The 16,405-nt window shown below is 41.5% G+C and overlaps 1 protein-coding gene across 3 annotated transcripts in view; it reads right to left on the bottom strand.

Moving 5' to 3' along the window:
- The window catches only part of GRM8 (glutamate metabotropic receptor 8), a 775,007-nt gene that overhangs the window by 627,417 nt on the left and 131,185 nt on the right, over positions 1 to 16,405 (bottom strand). For all 3 annotated transcript variants that reach the window (XM_049714479.1, XM_004265482.3, XM_049714478.1), the window contains exon 3: positions 5,260 to 5,476. In XM_049714479.1, coding sequence (XP_049570436.1) covers positions 5,260 to 5,476 — 217 coding nt within the window. The remainder of the gene's footprint in view (positions 1 to 5,259; positions 5,477 to 16,405) is intronic.

The raw sequence follows: 16,405 nt of genomic DNA, 5'->3' as shown, positions 1-16,405 counted from the left end.
GGTCGCCTCATCTACCCAAGTAGTCAAGACTGGGAGAGTAAAACTCTGTAGCACTTCAAAAGGAACTTCTGAGCTGGTTATATTATGGTCTGCTCCGCTACCAAATTCTGTCTACAGAGCACCCCCCCTCACCTTTATTGCTAACTGTTTATCCTCTTGGTCGACCTCCCATCCCTGTCACTGGGAGTTATCTCCCTAAGTACACCCTTCATCACTACCACCCCCTGTTATGGGTATTAAATTGTGTCTCCCCAAAAAATACAGCAAGTACCTCAGAATGTGACCTCATTTGGAAATAGGGTTATTGCAGATATAATTAGCTAAGATGAGGTCATACTGGAGTAGGGTGGGGCCTTTAATCCAATATGACTGGCATTCTTATAAGAAGAGAAGACAGAGACAGAAACAAGAAGGGAAAAGACAGCAATGTGATGATGGACGCAGAGACTGGATTGACGGATGAAGCTAATGAACACAAATGATCACCAGCAAATACCAGAAGCTACCGAGGCAGGAAAGGATTCTCCCCTATAGGTTTCAGAATCAGCATGGCTCTGCCGACACCTTGATTTCAGATTTCTAGCCTCCAGAACTGTGAGACAGCATGTTTCTGTTGCTTTCAGCCACCCAGTTCGTGGTGTTTTGTTATGGCAGCCCTAATATACGCGCTCTCAGGGACATTCCTTGATTCTCTGCCACTGTACCACACACGTTCAGCTGTGCCCTCTGGCAAAGTTCCTGTTCTCTTATGAATATCTGCTCAATAACCTTGACTTTTTCCTCAAGAACTCCTACCATCGCCTATCATGGAAAACTTCAAAGAAGACTGAGAGCCCTCCCATGGCCACAAACCCATCAAGAGAAGAGAAAAGAGAACACTCTGCCCTATTCTTAGCTTTCCCTTACTAAATCTAGCCCATTATTCCCAAATCTTCATTTTTTTTCATTTATACTAATTTTATTTTTCAGCTTTTTTGAGGTATAATTGACAAATAAAACTTGTATATATTTAAGGTGTACAACATGATGTTCTGATATATGTACACACTGTGAAATAATTACCCACAATCAAGCTAATTCACATCTCCATCATCTCACATAGTTGTGTGTGTGTGTGTGTGCGTGTGTGTGTGTAGTGAGAACACTTGAGATCAACTCTTGGCAAATTTCAAGTATACAATACAGTATTACTAACTATAGTTACCATTCTGTACATTAGATCTTCAGAATTTATTCATCCTGTTTAACTGAAAGTTTATTTCCTTTGGCTAACGTCTTCCCATTTCTCCTACCACCCCCCACCAGCTCCTAGCATTCTACACTCTGCTTTCATGAGTTTGACTTTTTAAAATTCTACCTATAAGTGAGAGCACATATAAGTGACAGCATGCAGTATTTATCTTTCTGTGTCTGGTTTATTTCACTTAGCATAATGTCCTCCAGGTTCATCCATGTTGTCACAACAGGATTTCCTTCTTTTTTAAGGCTAAATAATATCCCATTTAACATATATTTCCTTTATCCATTCATCCATCAACGGACACTCAGTTTGTTTCCATATCTTGGTTATTGTAAATAATGCTACAATGAACACAAGAGTGCAGATATCTCTTCAAGATATTGATTTCATTTTCTTTGGACATATACTTAGAAGTGGAATCACTGGATCATGTGGTAGTTCAGTTTTTAATTTTTGAGGAAACTCCATATTATCTTCCATAATGACTGTACCAATTTACACTCCTATCAACTGTGTGCAAGGCTTCCCTTTCCTTTACATCCTCACCAATGCTTGTCATCCAACACCTTTATGTAAAGCTTCTCCCCAATGGTGTATCTTCCACCCCCTTTAATTCACACTCTACTACATGTTCTGCCTCAGCAATTACCCTTCCCACCTCAATTATCAATTTGAATGAGCTTCAGATCTATAGCTCAATTCCTGCCTTGGCTTTAGATCAATGTTCTTTGCTGCTCTTCTCCACAAAGGTATGTACCAGTACTGACAGTTTCTTGGGTTCATAACCAAACTATGCTTCCCACCCCAAACCAACCTTTCCACTTCACTGTCTCTTTTCTATTCATGGTACTTGCATTTTCCCAATTGCCCGGGTTCAGAATTTCAAGCTTCATTTTTTTCTTACCTTCGAGCTCTAATTCCAATCAATTGCTAAGTTCCAGAGACTCCACCTCCAAGTGCCTCTCAAGTCTGTTCCCTCTTCCACTTCTATTCACTACCCCATGTGAGGCTAAGACTGATACTACAGAGGCCTCTCAACTGGTCTCCCCATCTTTCGCTTCTCATTAGCAAAGTCTTAAATACATATCCTAGTAGACCCCTCTCTCCTCGGTAGTTTCCTCCATTGTCTAGAAAATAAAGGATAAAATTACTATCCTATGAGGTAAAGTGCTCACCTATGTGTCCTTGTCACAAGCCTTCCAGTTTTGTCTTCCATACCTCACTACACAAACTATGATCCAGTCAGATTGTGCTACTTGTTGATCCCAAATATTTTTCTTTTGACTTCTTCAATAAAAATGCTATAGTCAAGGGGCTGAGATTATAACAGCTAGGATATCAAGGGGCTATTTGTCTTATTTTATCAAATAACTCCTGTCCCTCTCTCCCTGAGAAGGATCGTGACCAGAGAAGAGACATCACGGGCATCTGTGTTCATGACCATCATTCACTCATAAACTTCGTTCTCCAAGACTCACGAAGGACACTTCCCCACGTCTCAGATTTTGTTAAAATGAAAAACGTTCTAAACAAACTGTACAGGCATTGTATCACTAAACAGATTTTCCTTTCACTATCATTCCATTATGATCTGTCAGAATTAATCAGAGACAAAACATAGGAAGCCTCAATTTACACTGAAATTTCTTGGCAATCAACGTTCTTGAAGAGAGAAATCCTGAACAGAGTACAGGAAAATTTAGAAGAGTCGGGGAAATATACAATTTCATTAATAGGCAGACACTCCAAAAAATGAATGTATACATCTCCTTCTCAGTCAAGAGACTAAGATTTCTAAAAACACTAGTAACACAGTGGCAGAGATGTCTTAACGTCGTAGTAAGAGGAGCAAATGTTATAGAACTAATGAATTTTCATTAGAGGCATCAGATCATTTCAGAATGGGTTAAGTTGCTACCCTATGCCATTCCCATTAATATCATTGTCATGTAAAAGGTTTCATTTTCAGCTATTTTTGTTCTGGATAAAATCTTTGTCATTAAAATGAGGGATGATTTTGATATTTAATATATTCCATGGCATACTCTAGTGTGGTACTAATTTGGCCTTTTCAGTATTCTGCATATTAATTGACAACCCAGCCCTCCTCCATTCCCCAGATAAGTGAGAACTGAAATAGAATGGAAAGCCAATCACGTCACAGAATACTGAAAGGATCAACACAGAAGAAACAGGTTGCTCTATCAAGAGCATCCTACACAAGGCACTAAAATTATTTTCTCCCGTACTAATAAGATAGAGACAGCAATAATTAATGGTATCGTCTGAATCCTTTTAGGTGAGTTACCTAAGAAGAGCAATGCTCCTTAAAAGTGAAAACAAAATATTTCTTTTTTAGTAAGAAGAGTAAAACTGCGATCTCACTTAACTTCTAGAACAATGCATTTTATCAGATGCTTCAACAACTGGCAAATCATGTCCTGTACTGAATTTTTCATAGTAATCTGTTTCGTGCACACAAAATGTGCCCTATAGTTGAGAATGTACAGGATCACTGCAGAAAACTTCGCATTTCAATACATGCTCTATTACTTTCCTTCTGTCGTTGAATTACCACTTTGGTGAGAACCGACATCAGCTGCTTAAATAATGCATTAACCCTGCTTTCAGAAGCTATTGTTTTCATTTGAGTGGGCATTTCTCCTAAGGATAAGCTTGGGATTCTTTTCCAAGAAGGTAATGTAATTTACCCTCATTTAAAGTTCAATTGAATGTTCTGAATCATCTTTATAGCAGTAGTGATACAAATTAAAATTCCAAACAGCACAGGTTATGGCATCGTGGATGCCACAACAGGAATGAATAGTTGTCCCTTAAATAAATTAAGCCAATCTTTCCAACAAAACCAGGTCTTTTCTACATTTTCTGTAACAGCATAGCACTGGAACAAATGTTAAACACACCAAATATTATGTATAATAAGTTTCCATGTTCTGTTATATGCAGAAGAACAGATCGCAGGCATCTTCAAGTGTTTCGAGAGAAAACCTTATTCCAATAACTTTGTCTTTGCTAATTAGGGAATAAGCCCAAATCACTCCCATGGTCTTTTCCTGCACTGAAGCTTCTAAGAAAAACAATAAATTATCAATATAATTTCCTGCAAGTTCAAAATTACTCAAAAACAGCTAAAGGGCACGTTAAATTTTCGACAAAACATTGTTATTACTTTTATAGAAAAATATGCAAATTTTATTCAGTAATTCTTAGTAAGAACAATAGCATTTGTTAAGTAATGGTAACATGTCTCCTTTCATCCACAAAGTTATAGTGCTGGCCAGTCAGCAATAATATTTATGCCCTAAGTTGTTTTTGGTTTCTGGTTTTTCCACGCAGTGTAAGCCTCATGGTTAAACATACACGTAGTAAAACACCTACAGAGATTTGGATGAGAACCTTGAAAAAACCCGGGACAGAGTTCACGAGCACCCTGTTTTAACCAAGTTTTCACATCTTGCCCTTTAATCCCCCTGTAAGCTTCAGAGTTTGAGGTAAGAATAAAAATTCAAAAAGTGAAACATGAGAATAAGAATATCGCTTATGTATAGCCTTGGGGGCTACTTCAGTACTGTTTTAAGATGATTACCAGTCTTAATTCCCTCTAGTGTTGGATGTTAAATTCCACTGCCTTTTTAAAAAAATTTAATGACTCGCTAATGTAAACCTCCATCTAGAACAATCAAATAGCATGTCATTTATTCAAATTTACAGTGGCTCTAATGTGCCAGCAAAGTCCCTCGTCAAAACAGACAGCTTTAAAAAATGTTCGCCTGAGTCAGGAGCTCTAATTCCTAAATTAGCACCAAAGTGTCACCTTGATAGACCAAGAACAACAAAATCATTTATAATAAACCCAGCTTCCCCCTAGAGTGGACAGCCTGGGTCACGTATCTCTACGAGCTCTAATTATCGCATACAGATCAGAGAGCTCTTGGGGGTGCTCAGACTTCTGCAACCTGTCATCTCCAAATGCGATAATCTGATAAATATACGCTTACCGATCTCCCGCGAGATCTGAGTGAAGGCCTCCACACCGCTCTCTCCGTAGTTGCCCTCAGAAGCCAGTGTTGACACATAGTTCCACCCCAGTGCCGTCACAATGTCCACCATGGCTTGCGCTTGGTAGGAGTCAGGGGGGACCACCCGAGAGAAGAAGTCATACCTGGTGTTATCACTTAGCTCTGGGGCTGTGGATGCATAGCTGATTTGAGGTATCTGCGAAACAAATGACAGGTCATTTCAACCCGTGAGGAATGCTGTCAAATGATGGATCGTCACACAAGAGACTAAATAGCCAAAGCTATACCAGAAACCTAGACAGATCAGCCTGCAGCCAAAATATGGTTTCATGACCACCAATTTAATTAGAACGTATTTTATAAGGGTCTGTGGACTCGCTTTCTTTCAAAGCACATTTCTAAACAGTAAGAAAGAATTTCGTTTGGGTTCAGGTCCCATTGTTTCAGAAGCCAAAGCAAAGCATTTGTGCTTTTTGTTTTTGTTGCTTTTTTATTCTGTACATGATAAGTTCTGGTGTGGAAATGAGGCAGAAATGAATGTGAAATGTACATACATGCTTCAGAAAAAGTCACCTCTGAAATCATCTTTGGCTTTAGGACATAAAGGCTACATAATAATGAACAGAGAATTTAACATGAGGCTATTTTTATGCTTGATACCATTTCAGCCTTAAGATTATATTTTTGGTAAAGTATTTTAAATATATAGTTGTGCAAGTCTAGCCACTGCTTATTGATATAATCACTACACACCACAATAAGATTTGGGAATAGCTAACCAGGTATCTTTTAATTATAACATCTTTCCAGCCTTCCCACCCTCAAAAAAGAAAAATCACAAAACAGGAATCCATACCACAATTGCTTTAGGAAAAGAGACTATTTTCTGACATAAAAAGGGTGAATTGCTAGAAGATATTCAAAATTAGAGATCGTATGTCATTTCTCCTACATAAATTCAAGCTGAGAAACAAATTAACTGCATGCCATAAATCTACCCCTAAAAATGTTTGAAATGCAATATTCACTCGTATAAACAAGTGAAGACTCTTACTCCACCAGTGAAAAGTGCTAGGATAGAAGAATACAGGGATGTTAAAGAAGTATGGCAGAAGGACATGCAGGCTAGACGGAGCACGGAAGATGCAGGAAATCTGGCATATAGGCCAGGAAGGACATTTCAGCCACACGAAACTGCATGTCCAAGGCCATAGAGTCAAGAAAGGGCATGGTGGGACTTCCCTGGCGGTCCAGTGGTTAAGACTTCGCCTTCCAATGCAGGGGGTGAGGGTTCAATCCCCGGTGGGAGAGCTAAGATCCCACATGCCTTGCAGCCAAAAAACCAAAACATAAAACAGAAGCAATATTGTAACAAATTCAATAAAGACTTTAAAAATGGTCCACATCAAAAAAAAAAAAAAAAAAAAGGGCATGGTATGGTATTGCAGCATTTCACATGGTGGGAATGCAGGATACCAAGGGAGGAATGTCAGGAAGGAAAACTGCAAAGCTGGACAGAAACCAGAGGATGAAGGGCTAGTCAGGTATGACAAGGAGTGTGGATTTTATTACCAAGGCCATGGGGAAGCACAGCATGATTGTAACCAAGGAAATGACATAATCAAATTTTTGTTTTAGAAAGATCACATTGGCAGCAGTGGGGAGAGTAGCAACCCTCAAATTTCAGTGTCCACCTGGGCAGCCCCATTCCCAAAGATTCTGACTTAGGATGTCTAGAGATCTAGGAATCTGCATTTTAATATGCCCTCCAGAAGAATCTGATGCAGGTGGACCCACACTATGCTTAGAGATAACCTGAATTAAAGGGAAACCATACTACATGCAGGACAACCAGTTAGAAAACTACTACAGAAATCTATGTAAGAAAGTATAAAAACTGAAATAAGGCAGGGGCAGGTGGAAAAAAGGAAGGGTGTAGAACCTGTAACTATCTAAAAGACAAGGAAATGTGTAAGAAGAATGTGTAATGACTCTCAGTTCAATGGCTTTGGTATCTGAGTAGACGATGTTTGCTATTTACCAAGACAGAAAAACAAGAGAGATTCTGGAAGACAAAAATGATGTGTTCAATTTTTGATTTGTTTCTTTTGAGGTTCCTGTGAGATGAATGAAAACAACTAAAAAGTGGGCAATAATACTGTGGGATCTGGAGTTTAAGAGATGTGCATCTCGTTACTCCTCTGCTGCCTTGCTGTGTTGTGAAAGTTCAGAGGTCAAAATGATTCCACGATGCACTAACTCAGGTTGCTTGGTTGAAGATGCAGGTTTGACTTGTACATAAAACCATTAATTCTGCTCTCCATCAGATCCTGCAGCTAATGTCAGTGCTCTGATGTCAAAGAAGCTACCGTTCTTTGCTCTGATGTCAAAGAAGCTACCATCTTCCTAAACAGGGCTACACACTCTGGGATCCAACCATCACTTATCACTCCCTGGCCAGATGATTCCCAAGCCACAAGGAGGTTTTGACTCTCCTCTTGACACCTTTATAAACCCTCAACATCTGTATCCAAACCTTTCTTAGGTCTAGAGAGTCCTAGTCCGTATTGGTAGCCAGTGAAGTGACATTGAACATCCTAAGACATGAAAGCCTCCTTGCCCCGGGAAGAGAAGTAAAAGAATGTGCTTGGAGCTCTCCAGGGTGCTGCAGGATTTGTTCCGCTTCTGTGTAACCTGTGTCTATCTATATTGCCTACAAAAAATGATTTAGCCTATTTCACACCCAATTCTTCCGATAGGACCAAAATAACTTGCCTGTTAACATTGTGGGATCATGAAAACTAGTCCTGACCTGCCTCCTTTTTGCCCTTTCGCTTTCTCTGCCAGATACACCAGCCATCTCTCGATAGACTGTCCCCTTGATTAGGCTTTGTGTCTTTGTAGCAGATAACTACTTAGCAAGGACACCCGTCCAAATCTCTAACCACACACCAAATCTTGAATTTTTTTTACCTTTTCTTGCTTGCTTCTAGAGGACCAGGGAAAGAGACAATGGATGATTCAGTGAGGTCTACACTTTACTGGGTAAAACTTTCCCAGAGATCAAGAGCATGTTCATTTCTATGTTCTAATGAAAAAGATCCATGAGCCTGACCTTCATTTTGTTTGTTTGGTTGGGTTTTTTTGCGGTACGTGGGCTTCTCACTGCTGTGGCCTCTCCCGTTGCAGAGCACAGGCTCCGGACGCGCAGGCCCAGCGGCCATGGCTCACGGGCCCAGCCGCTCTGCGGCATGTGGGATCTTCCCGGACCGGGGCACGAACCCGTGTCCCCTGCATCAGCAGGTGGACTCTCAACCACTGCGCCACCAGAGAAGCCCGTGACCTTCATTTTGGAAGGGATTCTGCGTGTGTGTGTGTGTGTGTGTGTGTGTGTGTGTGTGTGTGTGTGTGTGTGTAGGAAGGGATGGGGAGCATTCTCTAGCAAATTCTACAGCACTCTACCATTTCCTTGTCCTATTTGGATGTATAATAATCCTCCCACTTCCTCAGCTGCCCAGAGTCCAGCAGGAAAATGCCCTACACAGCCCCCACCCTGCCTATAATAATGAGTCACCCTTTTCTAAAAATGAGCACAAAGTGTGAAAATCTAGTGTTTGAAACCAAAACTAATTATCTCAAATTACTACCTTCAGTCAGTCACTTTCAGGGCTGTTTAATTAGCAGTCAGCATCATGTGTAGGATTAATTAAACAGGTGTAAAGTGTATATAAAATAAAAGTGCAGATAAGAAATGATTGTTTGAATAATTAGGTAAAGGACTTTCTCCGCAAAGTCTTGGAGAGTTTCTCTTTGCGGATCAATGTGCGGAAAAGTAACGTGAGAGTATGTGTTTGTATTTTCATTTGTTCAGTTCTTGCTATGTCTCAGCCCACAATAATAGACGCCAGGGTATACAGAGCCTATTTCAAGACTTTTCAAATTGTCATGGAGTCGCATCTCATTTTTAGTTTATTGTGGTCGACCACTAAGCAGTGGCTCATTCAGTATTTTAATTTCTGTGTTGGTATCCCCAATATTTCCACTACCCTCAAATTAAACTCCTACTGGCAACTAAAGTGGGAATTATTTTTAAACCTGGAATGTTTCTTTTTCTTTTCCCTACACTGAATCCATCCTAACTAATCCCTTCACCCTGGAGGTTTCAGCTACCAGAAACAAAAACAACAATAAAAAAAAAAAAAAAATGTGGTGGATGGGGCATAGAAGTAAAGAGGGAAATGAGAGGGAAAAGGAGAGTGTACCAAGAAAAGAGGTGTTAAGGAATGCATTCTGCATCAGCTCATCCTTTGTAAGATGTCACATTCTTTATAAGCTTCTGTTAAGTCCCACTTGCCCCTTCAAGGGATAATATCCCAACTCTTCAGTCTGGCTCCTGAAGCCCTGGTGTCGGATTCTGTCCCATCCTCCTTCCCAACTTCAAGCCTTTGCTGTCATACCCTGATGGCACCTTGCATCCCTGCCCACGCTGTTCTCTGTGTAGAGAGACCCCTCTCCTCCACCCGGTGATCTTCTGCACAAATGCAATATCCAGCTCAAAAGTCTGGGATTAACATATACACACTACTGTATATACAACAGATAACCAACAAGGACCTACTGTATAGCACAGGGAACTATATACTGTATATCTTGTAATAACCTATAAGGGAAAAGAATCTGAAAAAGAATAGATACATATATGTATAACTGAATCACTCTGCTGTACACCTGAAACTAACACAACATTGTAAATAGACTGTACTTCAATCCATCCATCCATCCATCCATCCATCCATCCATCCATCCATCCATCCACCCACCCCTTCCTCCCTGGGAAGCTTTCACTAACACTCTCAGGCAGAGCTGTCTTTTGTTGCCCCTTGTCCCGCAGCCTCCATCATCTGCCATTATAACCACAATTGTGTGCTGGCTTAGGAGCCCCTCAGGGACAAGGTCTCTGTTGATTTATTTGGTGTCACCAGCACCTAATAGAGCAAGTGCTCAATGAATGTTTGGAGGCAATTAATTACTCAAACTGCAGCAGGAATTTTGATACAGCCTCTTCACCATGGCCCCCTACCCTACATTCCACCAAAATGTCATGTGGGCTCTTCTCCATTTGTGCCTCTCGATGTTCTCCATCTTGCTGTATGTCCTAGGAGGTTGCTTTGTGACTGTCTCACCTGGGCTCCCTCACTTTAGGCTTTCAGTTGAATTTGGCCCGTGGGAGGCACCTACAGAAGATGTGAGGGCAGGAGAAGACAGAAGGGAGTAGTGAAGTCCCCATCTCCTTCCCCCGCCACAGCCCTCACTTCGTGTTTCTCTACCTGAGTCCTCATCCGCGGCTGAGGCCCTCACCAGGTTCCTATGATGAGTCACTGCCCGTGGCCCTTCAGGTCTTCCCACGGTTGCTAGTTCCCGAGTTCTCCCCATCTCAGGTTTGGGACTTTAACTGTGCCCACGCCTTATAAATGGTCCTTTTATTCACCTCTCTTCTATTATCCCATGAGTGTGCCGGAACCCTACCAGTCCACCCACTCTTCCAGGTCTCTGTAGAAGGGACATCGCTGCCCTGCCTCCCCACCCTCAGCCCTGCCCTAACCTCCTAGCTCTTCTCCATCCACCTTCCCTCCCAAGCCTCCTCCATCACTTGTACTTACAGGATGTTTTCCTTCCCTTTCCAAATTGCACCATTTGGAAACACCTGTCAATTTGCTTTTTTTTCCCATTTCTTCTTTTCCTTGTGCTGAGGTTTCATAAGAATATGATGTGTGCTTAAAATACGGCCAGTTTCCATTACCCAGATAAAGCATATCTGTGGCAATCAATTGCATGACTCAAGATACCCATCACCATACCCTGCTTTAAAAATTGCTTGAGCTTCCATTTTCTCATAATTGTTTGGGTTCAAAAAAAAACCCTGCTCCTTCTCCCACTATATTTTCACTTCAGCCTATAAAAGAAGAGATTCCTACCCTCAACCTCATCCCTCTTGGGGAGTTCCAGAATGCATGTTTCCTACCCAGACCTCCTCCTCTTATGTATTCTCCCAAAGGGGAGGAGAAACTGAACGAGAGGTCAGAGTTCTGTGCTTCCTGGGCAAGAGTGGATAATGCTCTGCCTTCATTCTCTGACCTGCCCACACACAGCCCAGGCTTGTTTCTTTTCCCTGTGTGGTAAGAAGAACAGGTAGGGTCTCCTTTCTTGGGGCAGAAGCCCACCGCTTTCCATATTCTACTGACAACAGGTGTGTGAGAGAGCATGAGGTCCATGCCACTGGTTGAATAAGAGACGTCAAGTCTTCTGTGCAGGCAGAAGCGGGTCCCAAGCTTGAGATGTGATGTAGGAGTAGGAGGCCCCATTTCGGCCTCAAGTCCACGCTGGATCCTTTCCAATCCAGCCATGTGTCTGGGAAGTTATCTGGTGTTTGCCCAGCTCTTAATAAAACTAATTACTTGATCTGCATTAGCTAGGTATTCTGTGAATCTTGGACTGACATACTCTAATATATTCCAAAAGTTTAACTTAGATCTCAACTTAGTTCTATTTCAAAAGAAATTCATGTACAGTTTCTTAGCTATTTTGTTAAAGATAAAAACAAACATATATATATATTTTTTCTTTTTAAATAGTAGTTAGCAGATATTATTGTCCTCCAGTGTCTGTTTTCTACTTCTTCCAGATAGAACCTCAGACTTTTACCTAGGACTTGGCCACTTAGAAGAAAACTACATTTCCCAGCCTTCTTTGCAGCTATGATCATTAGTATAGCGGTGAGTGTAACTTCTGAAAACATGTCCTTAAAGGGAGACAGCAGGCCTTTCTCATGCCCCTCCCCCTTTCCTACTGGCCAGAACTTAGACATAATCTAATATTCAGCAAGTCATCTCAGGCCATGCCGTAGGGATGGTAGAACAAAACAGCATGCCCTGACCTAGTCCAACCCACTGTGGTATCTGGATTCCTGAAACCACCTGATGGTCTTCCAGCTTCCATTCCTGTCCCTCTCAAATCCATTCTACACCAGCAACAAAACTGATCTTAAACAAAATAATAATAATCAGGTAATATCAAAATCTTGCTGAAAGCCCTTCAGTCATTTCCCCAATAATCTTAAAATAAAGCCTAAAACTCTTTCCACAGGACCCTGCAATTCAGCATCTGACCTCTTTTCCCCTTGCTAACCTGACTCAGTGGACTGGCTTCCTTTCTGTTCCCTGGCCCAGCCAAGCCCTATTTCTTCCCCAAGCCTCATGCCCATTGCTTCATACACTTTCTAGACAGAGCTGAGAGTGCTTACAGCTTCCTCAGGTAGACTGTGTCTCTCCCTGTTGAAGTCACTGAATCTAACTCCACGTGACTGACAGGGTGAGACGGGATGTTACTGAGATGCAAAGGGGCCGAGAGACTTTTACCACCCTAGATACTCTTTCATGGCCCAAGAAGATTACAATCCACCCCAGGTGCCTCTTTAAAGTTCCCTACTGTTTGCACACTAAAATACTACGTTAAGTTTGAAACTTTCCACATCTGCTTAAAACGACATGAATCCCATGTCCATTTTCCCCAGTTTCTGGTTTGCCAAGGATCCCATAGGAAGCCAAGACACCCCTGACAGGCAATGAGCCCTAAAGCACAGCTCAGAGGAAGCCCCTGAGGATCACAGGAAATGTAAGCCTTCCTGCAAGAAACTCACATACATCTGAGGACAGATTTGCAGACAGAAGACAATTTAAGACCTGAGCCACACACATCTTCACCATCAATTCCTACTAAAAAGGTTTTCGTGCTTTTTCATCTCTACAAAAACCTCATCCATTGATTGTCGACCTTAATGGTAGAAGAGGTTGGCGGGTTGGGTTCTTGGTGCCTTTCAATAGCATCATTGGTTTTCTCCAGTGAAAGATCAGCTTGAAGCCATGCTCTTCCTCAGGGGGTAGTGCTTGTCTGAGCACTTCTTCAGTGATGCTGGCCTTAGCAACAGCAGCCATCGCTATGATAGCTTCCTGCCACCTGGTCTTGGGATGGATTTGTTTTCACTGCAGAACCAGGTCCAGAAAAGCATAATGATTACAGCCATTAACTTTGTCTTTTCAAATCTGACTGCTCTCTGGTATTAAAACTACTAGTTGCTTGCGGCAAAAACGTGAGTATTTAATTAGAAATTGGATAAAAATGAGGAGTTGGGGCTAGAAGTCAACGTTCAGCACACACCTTCCCCGCCTCACACTACCCTGAGCTTTCATGCTCCTCTCAGATTCATGAAAATGGAATGAGGAGAGGGAAAAGGAGAAAGGAACGTAGGGCCAAAGCGTGAAGTAATAATAAGAGGGACGACTATCCTGAATTTGTTTCTGAAGTACTATTCCCCTCCCAAACCAGGACCTGCTCAAAGAAATACACACAGTGGACAGAGAGTAAATTTCCTGTTTGTACAAGTTAATGCCAAATGTGAAATTAGTCCATGACTCTCTTCTCAGTTGAATTCCCACCGTTGATTCAGAGAAGGACCCAAGTTTTTGTGTTTTGATGCACTGTGGGGTTTAGCAAAAGAAAAGGAGAGGTGGTCTATTGAAACGGGAAATTGTGGAGGCCACGGAGAGAGAGAATGATTTCATTGTACTGTAACGTTATCCTTCTCCGCAACATCAGCTCATCCAGAGAAAGCAACATCTAATTATACACGCGCAGTGAAAGGGCCTGTGGTCAGTTAACACAACTAAGTATAGAGCAATGGTTAGAACATTTAAGGTCATAAGTGTAATTCTGTTATGAGCCAGGATACAGACCTTACCTCTCACCAGAAACTTCCTTCTCACAAATGCACAGCACCCATAACAGAGCCAACCAGAGAAGGATGAGACAAGGTCAATCCATTCTCACTAGCAGATAAATAATTCAAAGAGGGTTTGCTGCTGATGGTGAATCTGAAATTTCAGAGGCAAATATGAAGAACACGAAGTCATAGGAGGTACACTTTCTTCAAAAGATGAATAATGCATTTTTGTACATATGTATGTATGCCTGAAAGTAGACATATATGTTACACTACAATGTCATCTCTGGGTTTCACATGATCCACTTGGTTGTATTCTACTGAGTTTTAAAAGGGTGCATTTATCACCACTTGTTCAAGGGTATTGTATGAGTCTGGGAAGCGAAGAAAACTCGGGAGAAAACTCCCCTGAGTTACCTGAATTCAAGGGCACTCTTGAATTCAGGTAACTCAGGGGAGTTAATAAGGGGTCTATTTTCAAGGCAGGGGTAGTATAGAGGGAGTGACAGTGGAATAGTCAAGTAGAATCAAAAGGGGTCAGTGGCCACCCCTGTGCCCTAAGAACCAGAGGAAGGAGGAGTTACAGAAACCAGAAGGAGTCACGGACAGAAACCATTTGAGAGAAGCAGCGACCACCCACCCCCGCAGAGGGAGGGACACAGCCACCCCCTGGCGACAGTACAGGGTGGGATCCAGGAAATTATATCCCAAACTCTGCCCTCCCTGACCCCCTGCTGGCTCTCCCCTTGACCAAATCCACAGGAAACCAAGGGGCCAAAGAACCTATTGACATTGTCTGGACAGAGTTGCCTCCCAGGAGAGTGAACAGACAGCGCAAGAGAGAAGGTAAACGGGAGGGGCGAGCAGAAGCTACCCATCCCCAGCCTCATTCATCACTGATCATTAGACACTTTAAATAAACCGACGGATGGCGGTGCAGATATCCAGTCTTCTATGTTATTTTGCTTTTTTTTCTTTTTATAATTTGATGCTTTCAAATACTTTTGGCAGAACATCTACACTAAGACATTTTGGTTTGGCTATTGGAAATTCCAACCCTAAAACTAGGCCAGTTAAGTTAGCGTTATCTTTTGATAAATAAAATAAGTCGTGGCCTGTTAAAAAAAAAAAGAATTGTAATGATTTTAATCAAATTGGTAATGACATTTGACTTCTAACCTGTTTATTTAAAATGAAAGACAAGCAATCCGTGAACGTGAAAGAATTTACATATAAACAGCCATAGTTATATCCTATAAGATTAATAAACCTTTCTTTACATCTGCTAATTACATTTTACAATGAGAAAGCACAGCAGCCCCTAGGGGAAAGAGTTGTTATAATCTATCAAATCACTGGCAATGTGGGAGTTTTTAAGCCTAACTACCCTGCATATATACATTCAAAAGTTCTAATAGCAAGTTGAATTTAAAACCTTTATTTTTTTACAATTTTTAAGGAAGGGACTTTAATATTCCAACTAGTTCTATAGTTCCTCTAGTTTATGGTTTCTCCTGATCTTCAATTTTCCCTTATAAAAAAAAGTGAACACCGTATTTTTTTCTAATTTCCACACACTTCAGTATGCTGTAATTTCTAGGAAATGATAACCAGTACCTATGCAGTATTACACACAGATGAAAAAGGTTAATTCAATATGCACACTTTTTCTGATTAGTGGCTACATTAAATTTAATGTCTTTTTAATGGTTACTTTTTGATTAGTTCATTCAACAAATTAGCTCACACTATGTGCCAGACACCATGACAGGCTCTGGGAATTGGGCCATAGACAACACATGGTTCCCCCCACCCTCACAGAGCATATGGTCAGATGGAAAAGATAGGCATTAAATAAACAATCACCCAAATAAACACTTAACAGCACTTGTGATGACTGCTGTGAAAAAGGAGCACAGGCTGCGGAGAGTAACTCATCTGGGGGGCGGGGGTGGGCACTGGGCAGGCTTCCCTGAGGAATGGCATTAAGCTGACACACGAAAAATGAGGGCGAACAGGAAATGGAATACCAGCCACAGATTGCCTCTCACTTCGGACTTCCTTCAAATGTGTAAACCACCCAATGTGTACAAGTGAGTAGGAGGGGCAGTCGACTGACAGGTACTTAATTTTAGAAACTTGCTAAAGGCGGAATAATATTAAAGCAAAGACCACTGCTCCCCTGCTTTTTACACATACTACTTTTAACTAGCGTATGCCTAACTGGGATTCTCATACCGGAACTATTTAAGAAAATAACTATGTAATTATCAGCAGGCAGCTGCATCATGTTCTCATAGATCCTGAGGTTTGTAGGGGTCCGGAATGAATGAACAAATAAATGGATAG

The sequence above is a fragment of the Orcinus orca genome, chromosome 9, assembly GCF_937001465.1.
Source record: "Orcinus orca chromosome 9, mOrcOrc1.1, whole genome shotgun sequence".
NCBI lineage: Eukaryota > Metazoa > Chordata > Mammalia > Artiodactyla > Delphinidae > Orcinus > Orcinus orca.
The sequence above is the reverse complement of the archived record's forward strand: the minus strand, read 5'-3'. Positions and strand labels throughout refer to the sequence as shown.